We start from the raw sequence: 25,883 nt of genomic DNA, 5'->3' as shown, positions 1-25,883 counted from the left end.
AGGTATGTGAATTTAAGAAAGAAAAATATTTTCTGCTTTGGAGATGCTAGTTTGATGGAAATCAGGGAAGGCTCTGTGGCGAAGGTAATATGTGAGCTTGATCCTAAAGGATGGATAAGATCTGGATATGTGGAAACTGAAGAGAAGGAAGGGCATTCAAGGCAGAGGATGCAGGATGTGCTGAGATATGGAAGAGAAAAAGGAAGACATGCTGTTGGAAAGGAAAGGAAATTAACATTTACTGAATGCTAACAACATGCCAGGCCCTGTTCTACATGCATTATCTTATTTAACCTTATCCATCCATAGATATCATATTCAATTTAGAGATGAGAAAACTAAGTTTCCAAGAAGTTGGGTGACTTGCCTAAGCCTAAGGTTACACGGCTGGTAAGTAGTGGAACCATATTTCAAACGCAGGCTCTGGGTGATTCCAAGGATCAAGTTTTTCCATTTGCACAGTATGGCCACTGGATTAAGAAAGGTTAGAAAAGTAGGTTGGGCCAAGTCATGGGTGGTCTTAGATGCCAGACTAAAAAGTTAATGCTAATTTAACTACCAATGGAAAGAAAAATGCACGGTTTTTGAGGAGAAACTTTCATTCATTCATTTACTCACTCACTCACTCATCCACATACCTGTTCAGAGTTTGCTGAATGCCAGCCATTAAGGATAGAAAGTTAAATAGATATAGTTCCTGTCTTGTGTTTCGGTGCTTTTTTCCATGTAGTTTCTAAACTCTTCCTTGAATTATAACATACATATAGAAAAGTGCACAAATCAAAAGTGAATTTTTATATCGATGCAACCAGAATCCAGATCTGGAAACAGAACATTACCAGAACCCTGGAAGCCCCCTTGTACCCACATCCAGTCATTAACCAATTCTCTCCCCCTAAAGTAACCACTACCCTGATGCCTGATACCACAGATTCATTTTGTCTGTTTCTGAACTTAATATAAAAGGAACCATTTGGTATACATTCTTTAAAGAAATATATATAATCTTGAGACAAACACACAACTCCAGGACAACATGAGAAACACCAAAATTGATTTCATATGAAATGCTACAGAAAGGTATAAAAATGAGTATCTAACTCCACCTGGAGACTTTGGGAAAGGTTTCAAAGAATGTGACATCTGGGTCAATCCCTGAGCATAACTGGTAACTATGATTAGTGCTTAGTTTTCAGGAAGATAATTCTGGCAATGATATATACAATGGGCTAAAAGGCAAAAAAAAAAAAAAAAACTGATGGAAGGCTAATACTATATTCTAAGCAGTAAAGAAGACAAGACAAGAACAAAGTGGCAACAGAGAGAAAGAGACTGATAAAAGAAATCAGAGTGAAAAAAAGCAAGATTTGGTAAATGATACAATGTGGGAGGGAAGAATGAAAAATGACACCATGATTTTGAGTGGTTTTGGTGCCTTTTAACACAAATAGCAAACAAAGAGGAAGAGGCCCAGTAGGGAAGTTCTAAATAGGAGGGAAATTGTAGTCGGTATAATCAGTAGATTTAACTAGATATGAAGGACAGGATCTAAGGAAAAAGGGGAGGGTTAGAAGTATAGATTTGAAAGTGATCCATGTAAAAAGGTTAGTTAGAAGTCTAGCGGCTATCTAGCACAGAGGCCACCGTACAGTAGTTGCTCAATTAATGATTCTCAACGAAAGGCTGAGAAGTTACAGAATTGATATTAAAAGAGATGTCCCAGAGAAAGATTGAAGAAAGAAGAGACAGATGGGAAGGAAGGAAGAAAACTGGGAGAATAGAATAACAGAAGCCAAGAAAATGAAAAAATTACAAGAATGTGGGAGTTTTAAAAAACATTAGGAAATGCTGCAGAGAAAATGAGAATGGGGACTGAGAAAATGTGCCTGAGAAGAGGACAGTATTTAAATATTTAACAGTTATTAATTATTTCTATCTCCCCTCTAGACTATAAGCTCCTAGAAGGTAAGAAAATGTCCTAAAAATACACACTTATTAGTTGGCTTGATTTAAAATGAAATAATGCTATTATTTGCTTCCTTCTGGACGACTTTGACAAAGGAATTTTCCTCCAGCGAGGAACGGAGTCCCTTCCCAGGCAGTATCAAATGTTCTCATTGGTTTAACTGTCAAACAAATAGCAGGTCATGAAACAAAATGAAACTAAAGGGGCGCACCAGCCAGGGGCAAGGACTAGAATGCAGGAGAGGAGAGGAAAGCTGGTAACAGGGAACCCAAGGTCGAGAAGGGAGAGTGCGGACATGTCGTAGGGTTCGCAACCAAAGTCATAAAACAATATGTGTACTAATTGTTCAATGAGAAGCTAGCTTATTCTGTAAACCTTCATCTAAAGTACAATAATAAAAATAAACAAGTGGCAGGAGTCAGTGAAGGTGATAAGAGAGAAAAGGGCTGCTTTGCTTATTATTTGGAGGCAAGTGATTTAGTACACAGGCATCAATCTTATTCATTCTGTACGTGCTAAGTACCTTCCTTTATTGGTACCACACCTGGAAAATGCTACCAGTTAAGAGCCAAAGCCAGTATCTGATACCCTCCTCAGACTCTAGGCAGGTCAATGATATCATGACATTCCTCAGAGATATTTTGTTATGCTCCTCAGAAACCAGAGACAAGTTCATCCCTGCCAATAAAGAAAAAAAAAAAAAGCTTCCCCAAATACTGGACCCAGGTTTGACATACCTTATAATTCACAAGACTTAATTACAGCCTAGAACATGGTCTAAGGTATATTGGGAGACCAGCACTGGTGAACAGCCAGACTCCAGTCATAAACATGTCCAGAATGTGTCACAGGTAAAACAAGCCATGTATTTCTCTGAACAACTGCATAAAGCGGCTCTTTAAAAATGTTCCCACAGTATATTACCCTAAATTTTGTTAGTAACATGGATAAGAGTAAACTGATATAAATGACACCGGATATGATGAACAGGCTATGCATATAGCAGTTGGGAGACCACATTTCCCATCAATTAGACCTCAGAAAGCAAAGACTCACAGATGAGGGACACTTAAGCTTCTGTACCATCTTCTTCCCTCTTCTGTCTTAGGAGGAAAAGGTGAAATCACTCTTGGTGGCATCAGGAATTTAAAAGGCAGAGGAAGCAAGGCAACAAGCCAGAATCAGAGAGCCAGGAGCTCACTGATGACCTTAACAAATGCAGTTTTGGTGGAAGAATTGAAGTAGAAGCCATACTATAGTGACCTGTAGGTAGAGAAGACAATGGGGACAAAAGTGTAGATGGCACTGAAATCTCCTAAGACAAACTTTTCTCAAGTGTATTCCTTAGAAAACTAGTCCTACAGGACGCTTCTCCAAAAGAGTTTCACGGTCAAATAAGTTTGCAATAATGATGTACATATTATATTCCTCTCTTGAAGATCATAATAATAGGCATAGGCATATTTAAGTTTCTGAGAAGTCATACAATAAAACAATCTATTGATGTTATACTCTACTGAACTCAGTGTTTGCTAAATTTCTTTGACCATAAAAAACCTTTATCACGTGACACCTATTAACATCTCCAGACACTAAAGTCCTGTGAAACGCACTTTGAAAAACAAGGTTCTAAGATTATGGTAGCACAGAATAGTGTTAAGAACACAGGCTCTGGAGCTAAACAGATCTAGATTTAAATCCTGGTTCTACCACGCACTAGCTGGGTGATGCTGGACAAGTTCCTACCTTCTCCTAAGCCTTAGTGTCTTCATCTGTAAAATGGGCTGAATAACAAAAGCCTAATTTATAGAATTATTGTGAGGAATTCATTAAGCACTTGATATATAATGCCTGGAACATAGTAGTATCCAATAAATTTATTTACTATGATTATAACAATAATTATTAAGGCAGTAGTTAAGATAAAAAGGAAAATTCTGATGTAGGTGCTAAAGTTTTCAATAAATGAACGGGGAGTTATAGGGAAGCTGGAAGCTAACAGCAACAAAAAAGTAATGGCCTACAGCCAAGCTCTTAAGCGCTGTGCCACGAGGTTAGTGTTAGAAGTAGCAGAGGGAGTCAAAGAAACCAAGCCCTACTCCTGACCCTGTAATACATGGAGCATAAGCAAAAACATAGTTTCTACCAAAGAGAACTGCAGGGAATAGCCAGATTTTCTTCGGTCAAGGCCAGAAGGTAGAGAATGTATAGATTCTGGTCTCAGGGGGTAAGGACTCTACAGTTTGCCAGAAGGGGCCTGATGTGAGCAAGGACTATTGACAGCAATCAGACTAGCAGCTGGGGCCCCTGTCCAAGTGAGATCTCTTCGGTTTGTGAAGCAGTACTTACCATGAAATTTGAAGAGGCGCACTAAAAGCCCTGGTTAAAGAGAGGTGGAAGTTAAAATAGCCACAGTCAGAGCAAAATCCAGGAGTTTAAGATTATGGAAAGAGTGCTTTCCTGGTGCGAGTAAGTCTAAGAGGTGGAGTCCTCAAGGGCCTTCCCCTTGAGTTGCATCATTTATTACCCAAAAGGGGAAATTATAGGACAAGAAGGAAGTCTCTTTGCTTCAGAGAAAGTCACAAGTAAGAACAGAACTTTGCAGGAGAGAGCTGTTTAGTTCTCTGCCTTAGCAATCTTCCCTGAGAAAATGTTGACTCCTCTCAGGCTGACCAGCTACGATCCTGGATTTCCTGGGATTGCTCCATTTGGTCAAGGGTCTTCTAATCTATTGCTCAGTTCTATCTATCCCTGCTTTGGAAGCCCTGGTTGCATAGTGGTTAAGTGTTACGGCTGCTGACCAAAGGGTCGGCAGCTCAAAACCACCAGGCGCTCCTTGGAAACTCTATGGGGCAGTTCTACTCTGTCCTATAGGGTCACTATGAGTCGGAATTGACTCGACGGCACTGGGTTTGGTTTTTGGGTTTATCCCTGCTTTAGGAGCATTCATGGTGCATTGGTTAAATGCTGAACTGCTAGCCGAAAGGTTGGCAGTTCAAACCCACCAGCCACTCCCTGGGAGAAAGATGTGAGAGTCTGCTCCCAAAAAGATTACATCCTTGGAAACCGTGTGAGGCAGTTCTATTCTGTCCTAAAGGGTTGCTATGAGTTGGAATCCACTGGACAGAAAGGGGGTTTTATCCCTGCTTGGTAAGTTTCTCCTTCCTCATCTTTCTTTAGCAACCATCAGGTCCAATTGAGGCTTCCTTGTCAAGTCTTCCTCGCGGCCCATCTCCATGCTTCTCCTTCACTGTCCCTTCCACCTGGAACACCCACCCACTTGCTGCCACTGCAGACTCTGTTTCTAGAGCTAAAAGTCTCACCTCCTCCCTCAGATTGTTCTGCAGCTAAGCCAAATAAGGTACAGACTCATATCTATTCCCACCTACACTAACATTACTGCCTCATCAGCATTTGCAGTGTCATCAAACACTTATTAAGCACATATGGCCAGGTACTAAGCTGGCCCCAGGGATACAGAAATGACCCTACATGATCTCTTCCTTGAAGTAGCTGGCAATCTTACAGGGATGACAGAAGTATAGCTTGATTCCTCAAAGTCTATTTATTGTAGTGTCAGCCAAGGAGATGCAAACAACATATACACTTATAGGAAATATTCAAACACAAATAATCAAAAAAAGTAAATTAAAACTATAGAATACCATTTTTCTTCTGCCACATTGGCACAAATGATAATATTCAATGTTGGTACAGCACATTCAAATACTGAAAATTACAGAATAGAGAAAGTTTTATGAACAGTAATTTAGAAGTTTATCAAAAGTCTTTAAAAAGCTTATACCTTTTAACTCAATAACTTATTTGAATTTATTTTGAGGAAGCTAAAGAAATAATCAGAAATGAAAACAGATTTATGTATAAAGATGTTCATCCTAGCATTGTTTATAATAGTAAACAAACAAGGGGAATTGTTACGGAAGATCTATATGATGGAATGTTATTAATCTATTAATAATCACTACATCATGTTTTTTTAAAAAAAATATAACCCAGAAAAAAAGCCCCAAAAATATAACCCACAAAAAGCCTAGAAAAAAAACAGGATATATATTGAAGACATATCTCCTTTGGGCTAGTCATTAAAACTGTTCACAAATATTCCTCTCTATTTCTTTCCAGGAATACTGTACTGCTCACTTAAAATTAGGTATGATTCTCTGATTTGCTTTAGCCAAGAAAATGTGAGCAAAAGTGATATATGTCACATCTGGGCAGAAGTTTTAAGAGCTAGTATGCAATTTCCTATGTTCTCTTTCATTTGTTATCTTTTCTTTCCCTCTACCACTGTGACTGGCAATGATCCAAATGTTGGCTGCCTCATCAGCCTAGATTCCAGAGGGAAGACACCTTAAAGCAAAACCCCTTGACATGCAGCATGATATACAGTATGGGCCAGAAACAAACCTTTGTTATTTTAAGCCACTGACAAACGAAGGGTAATTTGGCAATATTTATCAAAATTACAAACTCATATCTCCTTCTGGAATTCACCCTCACATACACTTGCACAAGTGCAAAATGACATATGTAAAAGGTTACGGTTTATAATACCAAACACATGGAAACAACCAAATGACCATTAGCAGGGAGCTAGTAAATACACTCGTTACGTTCATAAAATGCGGTATTATGCAGCTGTGAAAAAGGAAAAGAAAAAACTCCAAGGCTGATATGAAAGACTCTCCAAGTGAAAAAGCAAGATGTTCTCGGTGTGTATAATACACAATCTTTTGTATAAGAAGGGGGGGGAGGGGAGACTTCAGATATATATTCATATTTGCTTGCACTTACATAAATTCTGGAATGATAAACAATAAACTAAGAGAAATTATTACCTTGGGCAGGGGTTAAGGGAGTGACTAAATGGAACTTTGGATTATTCAGAGAAAAAAAATTCTGGGTGTCATTCTTAACTTCTCTTTGCCTCACAATCTCAACCAATCTGCCACCAAATCTCATCTTAAGTATAAATGATGTATTTCTGCTTCTATTTTAAACTGGTATCAGTTCCTTCTTTAAACTCTGACTTATCTTTCTCCTCTTGGCCACTTCAATTCAACAGCCAGCTATATTACCTGTGTATAGAATGTCTTTACCATTGTTAATTAATAATTAATTGAATTAATTAATTATTAATTAACAATGATTATTAGTTACTCTTAGATAAACCATATCTTTCCCTGATGATTCCAAGCTTTGGCAACTGTTTTCGGCTGTTCATTTTAAAGGTTATATTACCTTGTAAAAAGAAAAGTCATAACTTACACTGCATCTGCTCCAATATATTCTTTTTTTTTTCCTTCAGACTTTTCTTTCACATGTAAGTTATCTGTTTTACTTTCCTTTATAAGAAGTACAAGACCCTTACTTCTAAAAAATCAGAGTAAAAATTAAAATAAATATTATGACACTGACTCTATAAATGTTCACTTTAAATGTTTACTTATGTCAGCCTCGATCAAGAGACTCCCAATGTTTGGCAGCCCTATCCATAGAAATATTTTTAGCATAACTCTTCAATATATGTATATTTACTCATTTAAAAATTATATAATGTATAATTAATTTAATTTTTAAATTACATCATTAAAAATTAAAATGTGGAGAGGCGGAGCCAAGATGGCAGAATAGACACACGCTTCCGGTGAGCCCTCTTTACAACAAAGACCTGAAAAAACAAGTGAAAGGAGTATATTTGTGACAAATTGGGAGCCCTGAGCATCAAAGGCAAGCTTAGACAACGAACTGAGGGGCAGGGGGAGGAAGAGACCATTCAGAAGTGGAGAGGAGTTACCGGACCTGAATCGCAGGGAGCCCTCAGGCATCATTCCCAGACCGGGGGCAACAGCAGGCTGGTACTAGTGTTCGGCTGCAGTTTCCTCAGGGAGAAGCAGCCAGCCACACAGCCTACTCACACCTCCAGAACCTGAGGAGAACGGTGCTCTCAGCAAAAGCTAAGTATTTGCGTATATTTTACTGCAACCCCCGCCCCCTCAAGTCGGCTTCAGCGGCTGAATCCCTGGGACTGAGATAGACCCTGGTGAGCACCTAGAGCCATCCTCCTGGCCTTGGGGAAGGAAAAAATTTGCAACTGGGGGGAAGAGATAATTTGGTAGCTCCATTAACTGGGGGAGCTCAGGACAGAACTGGCTACTGTCCAGGCATAAACCATCCGTGGACCTTGAGCACCTTCCCTTTCTGCATGAATCTGTGTTGGCCTATTTCAGGAGAATAGGCCCTTGTTGGCAAACTCCAACCATTTCAGCTGTGCAGTGGAGAGGTGGGTGTTTGATGTTTGACATTGCTTTGCCTATTAAACAAGCTCCTCACCTACCCATAGCAGGGACCTAAGGACTGGTAGCTCCACTCAGGTCACTTGGCCACCTGCAACAGGGGTCCAAAGATAACTGGTACCTCCCAGTCCTCACAACCAAAAACTTTGGGTGCCCATGGTCCCTCTGCAGAACCCACCCACCAGCACGCTCTAGGGAACAGAGATGGGTTTCCCTCAGAGACACTGGGGGTTGGTTCTCAGCCCCCTGCCTTGTTCAGAGCATGACCCCCTGCTGCAATCAGATACCAGTATATACGCCAATCACCCCTGCCCCTCTAAGACTGTAGGACAGACCCTACACCACACACTTGATGATCAGCTACCTGGACACCTGAGCTGAATTCATACTAGAAAACTGAATGGACTCATAGACCAATATACCTGATAACAGCTCTAGCCATCTGGGGACAGGATACCAGAGCTCCAAAGGCGAAAACAATCAAGCTAGCTCACTCAAGCAACCCATAGGGGTATACCAAAACAAAACAAAGCAAGCACCTACGACACAGTAAGCAAGCATAAACTAATACAATAACTTATAGATGGCTCGGAGACAAAAGTCAATATCAAGTCACATAAAGAAACAAACAATGATCACCTCAACAGGCTCTCAAAACAAGGAATCCAGGGATCTTTTAGATGAAAGTGCATTCCTGGAATTACCAGATACAGAATACAAAAGTTTAATACACAGAACCCTTCAAGACATCAGGAAGGAAATGAGGCAATACGCAGAACAAGCCAAGGAACATGCAGATAAAGCAACTAAAGAAATTAGAAAGATTATTCAGGAACATAATGAAAAGTTTAATAAGCTGGAAAAATCCATAGAAAGGCAGCAATCAGAAATTCAGAAGATTAACAATAAAATTACAGAATTAGATAACTCAATACAAAGTCAGAAGAGCAGAATTGAGCAAGTAGAAGCTAGAATTCCTTAACTTGAAGATAAATCACTTGGCACTAATATATTTGAAGAAAAATCAGATAACAGAATTAAAAAAAATGAAGAAACCTTAAGAATCATGTGGGACTCTATGAAGAGAAATAACCTACGAGTGATTGGAGTACCAGAACAGGGAGGGATAACACAAAATACAAAGAAAATGGTTGAGGATTTGTTGGCAGAAAACTTCCCTGATATTGTGAAAGATGAGAAGATATCTATCCAAGATGCTCATCGAACTCCACATAAGGTAGATCTGAAAAGAAAGTCACCAAGACATATTATAGTCAAGCTTGCCAAAACCAAAGATAAAGAGACAATTATAAGAGCAGCGAGGGATAAAAGAAAAGTCACCTACAAAGGACAGCCAATAAGAATAATCTCGGACTACTCGGCAGAAACCATGCAGGCAAGAAGGCAATGGGATGACATATTTAAAAAATTGAAGGAAAAAAATTACCTGCCAAGAATCACATATCCATCAAAACTGTCTCTTAAATATGAAGATGAAATTAAGACATTTCCAGATAAACACAAGTTGAGGGAATTCGTAAAAACCAAACCAAAACTACAAGAAATACTAAAGGGAGTTCTTTGGTTAGAAAATCAATAATATCAGGTATCAACCCAAGACTAGAACACTGGGCAGAACAACCAGAAGTCAACCCAGACAGGGAAATCCAAAAAAAAACAAAGCAAGACTATAAAAAAAAAAAAAAAGCCCAAAACAGGGTAACAGCATTGTTATTATATAAAAGAAGACAACATTAAAATAATAAAGAAATAGAAAGAAATAAAAGTTAGCTTTAAATTTAGAAAAATAAGGGTAAATAATAAGATAACCACAAAGGAGACAAAACATCCTACTCATCAAAATAAAATACAAGGGAAAAATAGAGACTCAGCAGAAACAAAATCAACAACAACAAATATGAGGAAAGGACAATATATAAAGAAAATCTACTCAGCACAGAAAATCAAGTGGGAAAAAGAAACTGTCAACACAAAAAAAATTTTTAATGTAAAAACCATAAAAGAAAAAGCACTTAGAATTTAAAAAAAATATTTTATTAATGGTATAAAATAGTTATTTGTTGTCACCAAAAATATTAGCAGTAGTAATAATATCTTTTAGTGAAAGTAATGTGATTTTTTAAAAATATTTTGTTTAATATTTTATTATAAAATGGTTTGAATGTCTGGTTCCATATTCTATTTATTTCAATACTTGGTTTTCATAACTAAAACAGATACTGATACATTGATCAAATGAAAGAAGTACAATTGGTCTCTACATGCCAATTATTCAAAGATTTTTTTGAAATTTGGCTAGTAAATTTTCATCTTCCCTGATGTCAGATAGTAGTTCTTACAAAACAGCTAGAAATATTTTTATATTTTAACAAATGTGTTCAAACCTCACTCAAAAATTTCACCTGAAAGCTTTTTCAATGTTAATCGTCTCTCTTTTCAAGTTTTTAAAGCATGCAGTTACGAGTTGGTATAGATAACATTCCTTGTTTCTGGTAACAAAAGAACACATACATACACACACGCTTGAGCACAAATGGAAATATTTCCAAACATCTATGTTCAAAATACTTTCTCCAAAGCAAACCTCCTCTGAAAAGCAGCTACCTTTTCATACATTATTAAAGTATTATCTTCTCCCTGAAGGGTCAGATTAAGAGTGCTTGTATGAAGCTAGAACAACTTGAGCATCAAAATAGATAAGGGTAATAATGGACTACAACTCATATAATAAATTAAAAACCAATGAGTCTGTATTGATATAAATTAATTAATGGGGGAAAAGGAAATCTCTTCCTTATAGCAGAATGCCAACTAATTAATGTATAAAGGATAACAGAAATAGAAAGATGCCATTTGGTACCAGCGTAGTGGTGGTAGATTCAGGCAGGAGTCATCAATGGATGCTTAGCTGGTGGGCTAAGATTTGATGAGGAACAAGATATTGGTCTAGAGTCAGAATACCTCACCACAAAATGCTTCTCGATTACAAAGGAGAAAACCCGGCTGATACAAACTTGAACAGATGGTTAAGGTTAACATAACAAGTGGTGGGATAGGTTGGCATCATGTGTTTCCTTATGCTGCACTGAAATGAGCTCAGCATCGTGTCTGTGTAATTCCAGGAAAGCATGGATGGCCTGAGGCTTGGACATGAGGAAACATCAGATGAACCCAGACTGAAGAACATGTTACAAAATGAAAGGCTTTCTACTCTTTAAAACTGTCAAGGACATGAAAGGCAGAAAAAGATTGAGGAAATGTTTTAGACTAGAGGAGACTAAAGAGACATGACAACTAGAAGCTATGTGTAATCCTGGATTGGATCCTGGACCAGAAAGGAAAAAGAGACATTGTTGGGACAGTCTATAAGGTTTGCATGGAGTCTTGATGATAGTGTTGCATCATTGTCGATTTCCTAATTTGCACAGTTATATTGTGATTATATAGGAAAGTAGCCTTTATTTGGGGGAAAATACACACAGAAGTATGTAGGGATGATAAGAGCATTACATCTGCAACCTTCTCTCAAATCGTTCAGGAAAAGGTTGATCGAGTGGGGTGGGGGGGGTGGGGGGTGATGAAGCAAATGCAGTGAGACCCCAACAGCTGAAGTGTCTAGTTGAGTGGGGAAAGGTTATGCAACTTTTCCCTAAGTTTGAAATCATTTCAAAATAAATTATTTTTCTAAAGTGTGTTTGCACATGTTTGTATTTCTTAATGTCTGTCAGGTATTACATTACTGAGAGCCACTTGTCATCATTTTAAAATGTGCTCCCTACTTGAAGACTACCTATTCCTACTGACAGGCAGATAAGGACACTTCATATTTATAACATTCAGAAACATACTTACCTTTGCTTTTACTTTTTCAGACTGATTCGTATCTTAATGTGTTGATACTTTGGGGGGTATTAAATTAGGAAAGTCCATAGAAATTTCTGAACACTGTTTCTGGCCCCTAATAGGTCGGCCAGTAGTACTTGAACTGGCTAGTCAAGACAGACAACAACTGACCTAAGAAGCCTTGAAATAGTCCTCGCTCCTAAACTCAAAATAAAATGGCCTCAAGGTAGCAATAGTACTGAAAATAAGCATTCAACTTCACCTTCAGGCTCTCAACACACCAGGTAGGTCTATTTGATTCATTTTCTAGCAATCGGCAAGTAACAGAAGAAAACCAATGGTCTGCCATTTCCTAGGCTCTGGCTGAATTGTTAGGCACCTCCAGAACCACACTGTAAAGAGATGACTAATCACTGCCTGCTTCTCTGGCACCATATGTCTCTAAATTTCAAAGGAAAAATTGTCCCAATTAGTATTAGAACAACAGAGTTCCTACCTCTTGCAGCTGGAGTCGAACCTTGGTAACTGCTCGGATCCAATGTGCTCTGGCTTGAGTAAACAGTGAAGATGCATTCTCCTCAGGAAAACTTGTAACAAAGAAAGGAAAGTTCCTTAAAAATAGCTAAAACCACAAGGTGACAGTGATCAAGATAAGACTGCCAAATATCTAAAATAAAATGGTTTGTACTCATGTCAAAAACTATTTAGTGACTGAGGCTACTAAAACTGCAAAAACCTGAATACCCAAAATGAAAACAATTCCACTCTAAAATGACAGCTCCTTTTAGCTTTTCCTCTGTTCCCTCTTTTCCTTCCCTGTCTACCTTCATTGACCCAACGAGGTGGCTCACTGGGACAGTCAGGGATCAGGACAGTATAAGCAACTACAAAGGCTCTGAGTCAATGTCTAGTTTTGGAACTATGGAGAGAGGTATGGAGTAAGCCTTTCAACCCACTTACTCTACCTGTCAAAACTACCAGCCTCTCTCGGGAGTTCAGCACAGCATCCTTTGGGGCAGAATTTGCTCCAGAAGCCCTCCCTGTTCCACCAAGTATTTTGGAAGGATTACCAATTCCTAGGCTACATGAAAAGTACCAGGAAAAAATAATCACCCCTTTCCTGCCATGACCTTATTCCTTAAGATGCCTCAGGAACATCCGCAGTGGAATAGTGGTTAATGCTAGGTGATAATGCTTCTCCTTTCTCCCACTGGGGCCTACACCCAAGGCAACAGACAAGTGTCCACCATCTAGACATGTAAAATACATGCTAGGCTCTGATAGCATCTAACTTGGTCAATTATTCTAAAACAGTTGTGGGCACTTCTGGCCAAGGTAGAACCAGACTTCCTTGCACAGCTAGAATCTAAGAAGACACAGCCAGAAGTAAAGGTAGAGTACCCTCATTGGCTACTTCTGCTGCTCTACCAAGACCTCTGCCCCTGAAAACAGTATCTGCCAAGTCTAAGGTCCCTGAAGAGCCAGTCTTCCAGTGGGTCACTAACCCAGAGGGAAGGACGGCCCTAGAGCTCAGAATCCTAGATGTCTTGCCCATTAGATGAGCCACGAAAGATGACTAAAAACCAGGAAAAGAGAAGAGAAAATAAGTTTATATCATCAGAAAAGTATGTGACCCAGCCATTAACCCAAGGGTAAATAGAAGCATCAGTCATCCCCCAACTTTTACCATGTAATCAGGATTAACTGCTATGGTCTTTCAGTGAGAGGTTTTATTATTATACCTCGAAATTTGAGAATCTAAGTCACACCCAGCCCTTATCACTTTACCCCAACTGAGGGCAATTCTGCCCCCTAGAGGATATTTGGCAATGTCCGAAGATATTTTTGATTGTCACCACTGGGGGTTGTTCTGGCATCCAGCAGGTGTTGAAGTCAAGGAATATTCCTAAACATCCCACAATGCACATACCAGCTCCCCACAAAAAAGAACTGTCCAGCCCAAAATGTCAATAGTGCTCAAGTGGAGAAACCCTGATGTGCCCCAGCCTACCGGTTATTCAGACGACCAATTTAGCTCCGTAATAACAACACTCAAACTCTGTAATAAGCTTCATTATAAGACTGTTAAAACAGCAAGTTTTAAATTTTCCTAAGGGTACCAATTACAAGAAGTGCAGAGCTGAGAGTCTTATGACCACCACCACACTCAGCTATAAGGGAGCAAATGAAAAGCACTTATACTCAGCAATACCACAGCGTAGGTACTGAGGAAGCCTTGGGAGCAACTCAGGGCAGCCATTACCTACCTCTCCTGGGGGCCTAAGACATCCTCTTTGTGTAGCCCCAGATGCGGGGGAGGATGAGCCATGGCATCTTGTTTAATCTCCTTGGGTTCACATGCTTTCTCCTTCTCTGTTTCATCTGTCACCTCCAAGGCTTTCTCTTGTTCTCCAAAACCTGCTTGGCCTTCTCTGGAAAAGCTTCCAGAGCTGTGGCAGGAATGAATTGAGTCTCTCTCCCGACGGTCATCATCTTGTTCATGATACTGGTCTAGTTCACTCAGCTGAGAGCTTCCTTGACTCACATTACAGGAAGAGCCATACCTACTACTGCTGGTGGGGCTGCAATAATGAGAGGAAGACAGATTAGTAAATAAATGCAAACCAGGGATCAGGGCAAAAGTATGCATAAATCCAGGAAATAATGATTTTATCAGTGGCAAGGATCAGGGATCACAAACATGAGGTTCCTGGGAAGAGGACCAAATGTTACAGTCTAACAGAACCACAAGAGCAAAAAAAACACAACATGCTAGGTTCTACAACAGCATTTAACATATATCTTGCACTTAACTTTAAAGAGTATTTTATTTTAATTAGATATATGTGAGCAGGATCAAGAATGATTAAAATAGTCTGTTGCTTAAAACTCTTTACTCAGTCTTCTAAAGGAACTTGTCCAGTGGCTGTGATTAAAGTTCTCTAATTTCCACATAGTAAAAAGGAGTGAAAATTTCACTCCCTTTTTTTCTATTATTTGTTAAATTGAGATCCCCATTTCCTCCTGACAGTAGACATGTTCTTTCAATTATCTCCCAGCCATCTGCAGAATGAAGTAATAGAAGCCATTGGGAGATGGAGGCCAGGACCAAGAAATTCCACAGGGTGGTGGTCTCACCTATGTGAAAAAAAAAAAAAAAAAATGCTACAGTGATAATCCCGGCAGCACAGGGAGTGCCTCAAAGATGAACTTGCCCATCTGTAACTGAGCTGCTCTCAGGGCATGGTTCAGTTCTAGACAAAGTGGACAAGCTCAACTTCAGGATACGGGTCATGGCTATATTAGTGCATTTCTGTACCTGAAGAAAGGCTGACCCAAACCTCTCTCAACCACCTGAATTCTCATGCCCAGAAAGGGAATCCTTTACCCTGCTATGAGAGCAAGAGTAGCAGAGAAAAGGGCAGTGAATGGTGGTAAGAAGGGCAAAGCTGTAGAAAAAAAAAACAGTATCCAGAAGTTACTCCCTTTGTCTAATACTCTTCAGCCCTATCTGAAGGATTTAGTCCTATTAAGACTGATGGATTTGGCAATGATCTGCAAGATATATCTAAGTCCACTTGGGTTTTTCAACCCCAAGTCAGGGACGCTCATTTTACTCCTGGTGTTCTGCTGGAAAGCCTCCATGCAAAAGGACAAGGAATTTCCTTGCCCCAGAGCCAAGCGTTTACTAAAAGGCTTATGTTTATCCTTCTCTAAATCAAGAGAAATCATTGTTGTTTTCCAGTGAGATATTCCCTCATGGTTCATCGTAATTACTTGGTATTTTCATCCTCTATCCCATGGTAGCAGAACAAGTACCAGATCACTTTTCTAAGCAGTTCCCAACACACATACACACATTCTCTCTCTCTTTCTCTCTCTCTCTCGCACACACACAGACACAGAGAATCTCTAAAGCCCCAGACCAGCCCCTTTGGATAGGCTTGGGCCAGAGGTCAGGGCGGCATTCTTAGCTGCACTAAATAGTGCTTCCTCTTAGAGGAAATAATAACACCCTCTGCAGACGGGCCCTGCACAGTGCTCCAGACTGAAGGACTACAGCAAAGGGCAACCCTGAGGTCCTTTGAGACTTGACTTAACATTAATCAAACCCCAGTCTCAAGGGTAGTAAAGGCAGAGAGTGATACACCGGAAGAAACTTTGCAAATCCATGTGGAATAGGATACGAAATATAGATTATCTCAACCTATTCTTTGTACTTTATTTAACACCCTCATTGCCACTGGAGGAAGCATCTTAGAAGATTTGGAAAAGCAAAGTAGAAGGTCTCTCCCCTTCTATTATAGATGTAAGAGCCTAAGACCAAGGAAGCATCTATCATGTAGTTGTAGTTAATATATGACACTCAATTACTCACTGCCTCTTTCTGCTCTTTCTTCTCCATCTTGTACATTATACAAGGTAGAGCAAACCAGAATGAATAAATCTTACAATGGGTTACAAGTTAGACTTTCCTCTAAGCAGGAAGCACCTTGTTCTAATAAATGAATTACCCTTGGCACTAGAGAGAATGGAGGGGATGAAAAGGTGCACACATTACTTCTTGTTAACCCCTAGTTAACATGAAGCTCAGATGCTAGGAAAGATAAAGGCAGGATAAAAAGCAGGCTATAATTAGTCTACCACTAAGTCAGTTGCATCATAAATGGTCAATTCCTTAAAACTATTTATGATGCTTCAGTTGAGAACAGGCCTTTTGTTGATCTTTGGCTCCTTGATGTCATTCAGAGTTACTGGCTGCTGTACATTTGAAATAGAGTCAGTGCTAACAGGCACTGCCTCCTCATCTTGTTTTTCTGTCTGGTGAAGTAGCTTAGAGACCGGGCAACACTCTTCCTCATGTGTCCCTGAAGAATACGTGGGGCCACAAAAGTTGCTGCCCTTGGTACCCAAGTGTTCTCCAGATGCTGGGATTTCCTGCTGGTTTTCCACTTCTCCAGGCCCTGAAAGCCCACAGGTACATACATTTGGCCTGGTCTCAAACTGCTCGAAGGTCCCAGAGGGCTGATTGCAGGCCTTAGCGAGCTCAACACTGGCCCCAGATATTTGAGAAGGTTCCAAAGCTTTGTTATCCTCACTGGAGTTAAGGTCCTGATCACTACAGATAACCAAAATTGAAGGGGAGGATTCTGCAGGCAATTGCTCAGGGCCCCCTTTATTCTCTTTTGGCCATGGAAATGAAAGATCCAGCTTCTTTCCAAACCCCAGTTTGAGATCCCTTGCCAGTACACTCTCTTTCCCCTCACTCCCTCCCTCAAATAGAGTTGACAACTTCTTAAAACTGGACATTAAACCAGTTTCTGCTGTTCTATTGCCAGAGGGGGAAGGTGAAGAAAAGAAAGAGCTCAGTGGTTTCCCATGGTCAGTAGCAGAGGATGGGAAGCAGAGCTTTGGCCAACTGGTCATATTTGGGATCTCAAATCGAGGTCTTGGATGCTCTCTTTCCTGGGGGATTGCAGGTGGATCTTTCTGGGCATCAAGTATCCCACAACTTTTTTCTGCACAAAGTACAGTTTCCTCTAGCACAGGATGAGAAAGGTACCCTTGAGTTTCCAGTGTGGTAGTGCTCTGGCTGACACTTTTCTCATCAAAAGGTGTTATATTGGTTTCTGACAAATTGACTGCGTGCAGCTCCAAGATGTTTTGATTTGTGGAGGCAGACTGTATAGCTGGATCTGGCTTAAGAGGAAGAAGAGGCTGAATTAGGGGAGGAAGCTCTTTGGCAACCCAGGTAGGATCTGGATGCAACTGTGCTGGCTCTGCTTCCAATGATGCCTCTGTGTCTGTAGCCTGCAACACCCCCATGTCTCCTTCATCACTCAGAGACAATACTCTTTGCACAGTATCATCCCCAGAGACAGAAGATGAAGCACAAATTGTTTCAGAACCTTGGGGTTCTGGAATATTTTCAGGAATATTACTGTTTTCCATTTTGGTTGTTAGTTTAGGGTCATCTATCAAAGTATCTGGGTTTGACTTGGTACTAGGCACAGTCATTCTACAGTCACTGAGAGTAGATTCTGAACTGAGCACGGCAGAGGTAGCTGCTCTCCACAAACTTTCTGGAGGGACTGATTCTAGAGCATCTCTAGAACAACCATTTTGAAGCCATGAAGTAGGTGGACTAGATGACTCTTCCTTATGTATCTCTGGTTTGGAACTTTTGAAAATTCCAAATAACTCATCCATGAGGGGCTGAGATGATGTACCAGAAGAAAGAGGGAAAAATGGTTTTTTATTTGTTGGTTTAGGGGAAGAGAAAAGTTCAGTGAAAGTTTTGGGGGGTTCAATTAAGCACCCAGAGAAAGATTTCATTTTGGTCACAAACCCTGAAAGCATTTCTGCTGAAGAGCCCAACACTGATTTATCTTCTTCTTTATCTGCATCTTGGCTTTGGAGGTGCCCCGTACACCCTGGCTCAGTAGAGGAAAAGGCTGGTTCCAGGATCTGTGGTATCACCTCATTAGGGGTCTTTTCTAATGGCAAGTTCAATGGCTTACTAGTAAATCTTTCATTTTGGTGGTGGTTAGTGCAAGTGTCTAAATTGTTGAGCTTTTCAATTAAATGGCTATCATGTGGCAAAGACTTGACAAGTGAGTCATAAGGGAAGGTCTTCTGGTTGAAAGCCTCTTCTTCATAGGGAGCCATCCCAAAGGTCTCGGGACCATTGCGGAGTGTTTCAGCCTGTGCCTGAAATAATGGTGAATGAGGAACAATGTCTTTTTGCAACTGAGTCATCTGGGAATCTGCTAAAGATGTCCCTGGTCCATTATTACCAGAATTCTGTTTTCCCTGATAGTTCTCTATACTGAGTTCATCTGTGAGGGAGGTAATCTCAATGGTGTTGTTATTGGAAACACTAGGTGTCATTTGCTGGTCATGAACTACCTCCTGGGCTATGCTATCTTTATTGCCATTGGAACCTTCTCTAGTCATTGTGCCACCGATATCTACAAAAATACCTGGCTTCTTATAAGGCTGGGAAGTCACTGGAGGAACAGTTGAAAGGCTTTGTTTTTCCCCAGAATTCTGCTGCTTTTCATCCAAGAAGGACAAGCTAAAGAAACTAAAAGTAGAGCTATTATGAGAGGCATCCTTCTTGGTGCTTGAGCTGGTAGTGGAAAAAAAGGAAGGAAGTGTGAATAACCCTTCTGCTTGAGATTTGGCTCTTGGGAAAGCAGCAGAGGTTCTCTTCCCAGATTTTTCAGATCCAGTCAGGAAAGACAATATACTCGTTCTGGTTGGCAACTCTGGTTGGGATGGAGATGCTGTGGCAGTTGTAAAACCTCCACCTTTGTCAGGAAAATGATTTTCTTGTTCATTTGAATTTCTCCTGCTCAGAATATCCAAAGACATTTTATTACTTCTGGAAACTTCTGTTACTGTAGAAACACGATTAGTTTCTACTGAAGAATCTCTGGAAGACTCTTTGAGATGAATTGTTGATAAAAATGAATTTGGTGACTGCTGGATTAGGTTGTCTCTGAAGGGTACCTCTTTTCCAGGCAAATTATTAGCCAGCATCTCCCTAGTTGATGATTCCTTCACGCCACTGTCATCAACAGTAGTCTGCTTGTCCAGACGTCTAACTCTAACCTTCCCTTTAGAGGATATAGGTGCAGGAGGAAAGTTCCCAACATCCTGACTGATTAGCAGTACAGAATTAGGACTTGATCCGACCTCATCTTTGTTACTTATTGAAGAAACAGGCATATTTTCAGTTGTCTGTATAGGGGATACATTGGTTTTAAAGAAATCCCCAAGGCTACCAAAAAAAGCTGAAACACCAGAAGATTCTTTCTTTTCCTGAGATGATATCTTTCCATTTTTGATACCATTCTTTTCCAGGTTTGCTGATCCCTCTTTATACATCTGGGTTTTAAAGATGTTCAAAAATCCAGATGCTTGGTTTTCATTTGCTAATGTACTTGCTGAAGATTCTTCTCCCCAACCAAAGTGTTTTAACGCATTTTTAAATACTGTTTTCTCAGGCACTTTGAAAGACTGGTCCCGGGGAAGCTCACAATTCTTGGGTTCATCCCTACTACACTGCGATGCATGAGGAATTATATTAGGGTCCACTGTAATGATTTCATCATTTTCTATACCTGATTTACCCTGAGGAATTGTTTGGCTTACCTGAGAAACAGAATTTAACAAACTTCGTTTTTTCACTTGAATGCTTTTCTTTAAAGGGAATCCTTGCTTTATATTTTTAGTAAATTCTGGTCGTTGAACATTAGATACCATCTCTCTCTTTGAATCTCTCTTAAGACTTTCTTCCTCATTTTGGAAGTTACCCTCTAATTGCTTACTGGAAATTAATGACTGAAGACCATCATTTGTGAGCTCTGCTAATTTTGACTGCTGATCCATTTTCTGCATGACTGAAGACTCTAAGGATTCATTTTTATCAAAATTCAAAGTCCTTCCAGCCAAGGTACTCAAAGCAGAAAATAATGAAGTCACTTTGTTCACTGATGACATCTCTTCTGCACGATGTGAGCCTTTAGTCATATTTTCAGGCTGAACCAAAGAGGCTGCATCTTCAGAAGACTGGAGGCAATAGATATTGGAAAGGTAAATTGATGAATCCTTAGCTAAAGGTTGCTTCTTATCTCCCTCTACAATTTGATTTCCATTTAAAACATAATTAGTAGCAGTTTTGGGCTGATATCTCAGGTCCAATACACATTCAAGGCCTTCAGAACCATATGGTCTTTCTTTGAAAGATGCAAAATCTCCTTTAAACTCTTGAGGATTATAGCCTGAAAAATCTAATGGTTGATCTCTTTGGCCAAAACATGACTCTTCAAGTACTGGTGAAAAGGTTTCTAAATTTAGACACATTGGCCTCTCACTTCTTGGCAAAACTACAGATAAATCAATTGGTTCCTCTTCAACATACCACAATAATTCATCTTCCTTGTCAAGAACTTTAAAACTGCAGGCAGAAACCATGTTGTCTTCCAACATAATGCTTGATAGATCGTTTGTCTGTAAATCACAATTCAAACACGCTTGATAAGAACAATCAGGTATAAACAAATATGCATACTGCCCAGTTGAATCAGTGAGGACAGAATATATATATTGACCATCATGGTACATATAATATCCATAATTCCCATCCTCAGATGGCCACCATACTCCATTTTCAAGACATGACAACCATTCCTGATACTCATAACCAAAACTTGAGAAAACAGAGCTTTCATCCATTCTTAGTGATTCTTGATCAACTACTATGGGCCATGCAGTCTTCTCATAACTTGAAGAATAACTTAAGTCAATGGGAAAATCTTCTAGTGAATTCTTAGTCTCATTAATTGGAAGATGACTAGAATTTCCATATAATGAGTTAGCTGCCCACATATCATCTCTTAATAAGTAATCTTCATTAAATGCTAATTGGTCAAATGATTCATATGGTAAATCACACCAAATGACACTGTTTGGATCTGTTCTCCAGTCTAAGATATTTGCATTTTGATGTTTTTGGCAGATATTTATTACAGAGTTTTCTGAGTCAGGCCATAAGAAAACATCAGCTGATGGAAGTGTATTTTGACTCAACATGTAATAAACTGGCTGAAGTTTTCTGGAATTTTTTGAGAAAGTTTTCATGTTAGAATTCCATTCAAAACATAAAGGATTGTTCATCTCTTCAGAAGCCTGACAGTGGTTTGATTTATTAAGAATTTTAGTATTTAGTATAGGTGAATTTAACTTGCTTGAATTTTCATGTAGTTTTGCCTCAAGAACATAGTGTGGCGTTAACCCCTTAGCCAAAGAATTCTGTAAGAGGCTCTCCTCATCATTTGAAGTACAGTGAAGTAGATCATTCTCAGAAAAGTGAAAGTGTTTTTCATTTAGCTGTTTTTTTCTTGTGAGAGAACAATGGTAATTATTAACCCAAGAATCACATAATGGTATGTTTTCATATTCTGTTTTAGGTAAAGATAAGAAACCTTTTAGGAAGTCAGAAGTTTCTTGTTTTTCAACATAGTTCCTCTGGTTCTCAGAAGTCACACATGAAGTAACAGGGACCTCATCCAAAGATAAATGCTTATTTCCACTCAAACTCTTTGTGATGCCTAAAGCCATGGACTTCGCTTCATCTGGTTTGCAATCAGCCATACTGCTACTTGATATCAAGTTAAATATTCCAGACAGTAAGCTGGGGCTACTATTCCTAGGATAGTAGTCATCATTTTTCAAACTTAATTCTCGTTGGCCAAATGAGTTTTCAGAAGAAAACCTAAACAGGCCAGAAAGTAGGCTTCCTTGGGTTCTTTTCTTGGAAGCTTTATTTACAATTTTGTCTTCACTGATTTCATTAACCAAAGTGGATTTTGAAATGGTAGAAGTAAATGCTAATGAAAAGTCTAATACTGTTGAAGTTAAAGATGTTACTTGTGTAAGATTCTTACTTTCTCCTGAAGGATCTGAAGTTATATGTTCTCTGGGCACAACTCCAGGGATGGTTAAGGCATCTCTTTGACAAGTCTTTACTGTTGTGTAGTCATTTGCATTTAATTCCCCTACATTCCCAAATTTCCCAAGATCATTATTAACACTTAGAACTGTGTAAGACTTTATGAAATTAAGTTTGGTATCTTTAGGACAAATTATTGGGTCATTCCTATTAAATTCCTCTGTATTGCCATATTTCCCTAGATTATTTTGAATATCTGGAAATGAATTAGATTTTACTGAATTTTGTTTGTCATCTTCTTGGCAATTTCTTTGGATCTCTTCATCAGTGATTACTGTTGAGCCATTAAAACTCTGGTCATTGACAGAGATATGGTTGTCAGTGAAAGGAAATTTAAACAAATGGAAAATGCTTCCTTTCTCTCTTAAATTCTGTTGCTTTTCAGAATGACTAAGAACTCTGAAAAATGGAATATGTAATTTTGCACCGAATGAAAAGGAATGTCCGTCTTTCTTAGAGCCCCTTTCCAAAGCATCTTCCTCCAACTGGTGAATTTTCATGGATTCTGACAAAGTTTCCTTTGAATAGGTCTCAGGAGAAGTAATCAAAAACTGGCTAAAGGATTTTCTGTGTGGCTCAAGGAAATCATCACTACCAGTAACTCTGTCCTCCTCTAAAGGCTTTGAAGAAGATTGTTTATTTGCAGTTCTACTGCCAGCCACACAAGGATGCCCTGGAGTATCTATGGCACATATTTTTGGTTGATCCGGCAACAGAGACAGATCTGTACAGGGCTTTCCTTCCAATAGACTCTCAATATTATCTCTCTTACTTGAAGAGCTGGCTAAGCTTGAAGGTTCACTGGCCACGTGGGAGGACGAAAAATCCTCACTTGTGGACATTTGGGACCAGCCTGTAATTTCCCCGTCATGCCTATCTAAACCAAGAATGCTACTACTGTGATTGCCAATGGTGTCTTCCCTTTGATTTGACTCTGAACCACAACCAACAAACATTTCCTTTCTCAGTGGTTTGTTCTGGTCATCTTTTTTGGCTCTCTCCATTTCTGAAAAGATCTTTAATGGATTTAGCATGCTGAAAACAGACTTTATAACAGAGCTCTGACTCTGTGGAGCTGAGTCCTTTTCAACAGTTTCTATTGTATCCTTAATGCTTAAACCCCCAGTTGTATTGTCTGTGTGCTCATTTTCAGAGGTTTTGCCATGTCTGCCAACATCCTTACTATCAGCTGTTTGACAGGATGATAGAGATTGCATAGGAAGATCCTTCTCCAATACTGAATTCCCTCTGGGCTTAGAGCCCAAATTAATCGTCTCCATTTGATTAAGAGTTTCTGTTTTCTCTGGAACTAAATAAATCAGCTTTTCCACAGAGTTTGTTAGATGCTTTGTACCTGAACCCACCTTTTCTGTGAGTGAACTGAATAAAGAACCAACAGCACATTTCATTCCATTCAGCTCCGGGAAGGAGATGGCCTTCTCCTCACTCTTGACAATGGTTAAAGGTGATATTTGATCCCCAGCCATTTTCTGTTCTGCCTTATCAACAGTGCAACTGTGTTTATGTGATTTCTTGGTTTTTGAAAGGGAACCAAATCTATTTATCTCCTCCTCCTTTTCTGCTAAATATTCTGACACTGTTTCCACTAAACACTGAAGCTCATCCATTGTATCAATAAAATCCTCCTTAGGTTCCTCCATAGAGGAAGGGGTGGTTTTTTCCACAGAACATCTGGACATATTTCTAAGTATATTTGCATCACAATTCACTCTCTGTAATAAGAATGCTGGATTTGCTACATAAGATTCTTCAGGAAAGCCCCCAAAGTGGTAGCTATTAGATGGAAGACATGTTGGTGACAGTAAACCATCCTGCTTATCAGAAATGGGGGAACCCAGAAATTCATCAGAAGTACTGCTAGTAGAATCTTCAAGAATAGCTAATGGAGTAAAATTGGTGACATGCTGGTTTGAGCTAGAAGACTTTTCACAGTCCTCAAAACGGCCAGGAAGATCATGATCATAACTTTCCAGCTGAGTGGTCCACACGCCACTCTTAACCACAAATCTATTTTTGTAAGGATGCAAAGCTGGGTGATTTTTTTTCTTATTTTTAATGTGGCAAAGGTTACTATTTTCAGTATCTTTTGATTTAGTCTCAGTTCTAGATCTATCATCATATTGCCTGCTTTCACTGTTATCAAAATGACTGTATAAAGGTTTCTTTTTCCTTCTCCTATCAGCTGTATCATATTTCTGGGGATATCTGGAGAAAATACATGTTTCAAGCGTAAGGTCAAAATCCGGAACAGCTGAGAATTCTGTTTGTTGGCTCTGAGACTGTCTCTTTTTCCAGTTCTTGTACTTTGGTTGTTGTTGTTGGCTGTAATATTTATGAGTTTTTGAAAGGGTTCTGATTTCTTTTACTTCTGCTTCCTTCAAGTCTATATTACTATTTTCTAGACGCTCCTGTGATATCTTCCCTTCTACCTCCTCATATATACCTTCTTGCTCTTCATAGTCAACATCAGAGAAAGCTGGAATAATTCTAGTTTTATCATTTTTAGCCTGTGAGCCTTGTCTAATATAAGGAGATAAAATTGGAGGAACAGTAAGGTAAAGAAAGAAGGGAAAACAGGGAAAAGAAGGAAACAAGTTATAAGATTTAGTACATGATCAATGAGAAGACAAGAATAGTAAAACTGTCAATTTGATTTAAAAAAAGACTAAAAAAAATGACAAAGAAACCTACATATTTAAATTAATAGTATATCAATGTAGTCAAATAGTTTTTTCCACATCTGAAAAAGAATAGCTACAATAATGATTTAAAAATGCTTTACTCGCTACGATTTGTCATTGTTGAGTTTTTAGGGTCCTTTTATTTCCTAAGTAACAAAAAAATAAATAAACTTGTTTTATCAATATCTAGAATGCATTTGCAGTGCCAAAGTTTAGAAACTGTGCAGTATACCATAAAAACATATTGAGGGATTTAAACAAACCTAAATTTGTTGATGAATTTGGGCCTGAAAAAAAGCTAAGCTGTTAGCTTGTTGAGTTATATTTGAGGTTATATAGCCAAGAATATGCTCAAACATTTCTTTTTGAAAGAAAACAGTATATAATAATAACAAAATAATCTCTGACAATCAGTAGAAGTCAAACCTTGTTATACTCTCAGAAACAGAAAATTATTGAAAACATAATTTGTGAAATTTACAGGCTACATGCACTGAGGATCACAGTGAAATGAA

At 39.1% G+C, this 25,883-nt stretch overlaps 1 protein-coding gene across 6 annotated transcripts in view; it reads right to left on the bottom strand.

The window, feature by feature from the left end:
• UNC13B (unc-13 homolog B) overlaps positions 1–25,883 on the bottom strand; it is a 196,452-nt gene that overhangs the window by 69,018 nt on the left and 101,551 nt on the right. For 5 of the 6 annotated variants that reach the window (XM_049896494.1, XM_049896495.1, XM_049896496.1 and 2 more), the window contains 2 exons: positions 14,415–14,729; positions 12,644–12,734 (listed from right to left, as the gene is read on the bottom strand). In XM_049896494.1, the coding sequence (XP_049752451.1) occupies positions 12,644–12,734; positions 14,415–14,729 (406 nt within the window). Of the gene's footprint in view, positions 1–12,643; positions 12,735–14,414; positions 14,730–16,861; positions 24,893–25,883 lie in introns of all 6 variants that reach the window. The other variant, XM_049896499.1, reaches the window with a different exon arrangement.

The sequence above is a fragment of the Elephas maximus genome, chromosome 9 (genome assembly GCF_024166365.1).
Source record: "Elephas maximus indicus isolate mEleMax1 chromosome 9, mEleMax1 primary haplotype, whole genome shotgun sequence".
Lineage (NCBI taxonomy): Eukaryota > Metazoa > Chordata > Mammalia > Proboscidea > Elephantidae > Elephas > Elephas maximus.
This window is presented reverse-complemented; position numbering and strand designations above follow the sequence as displayed.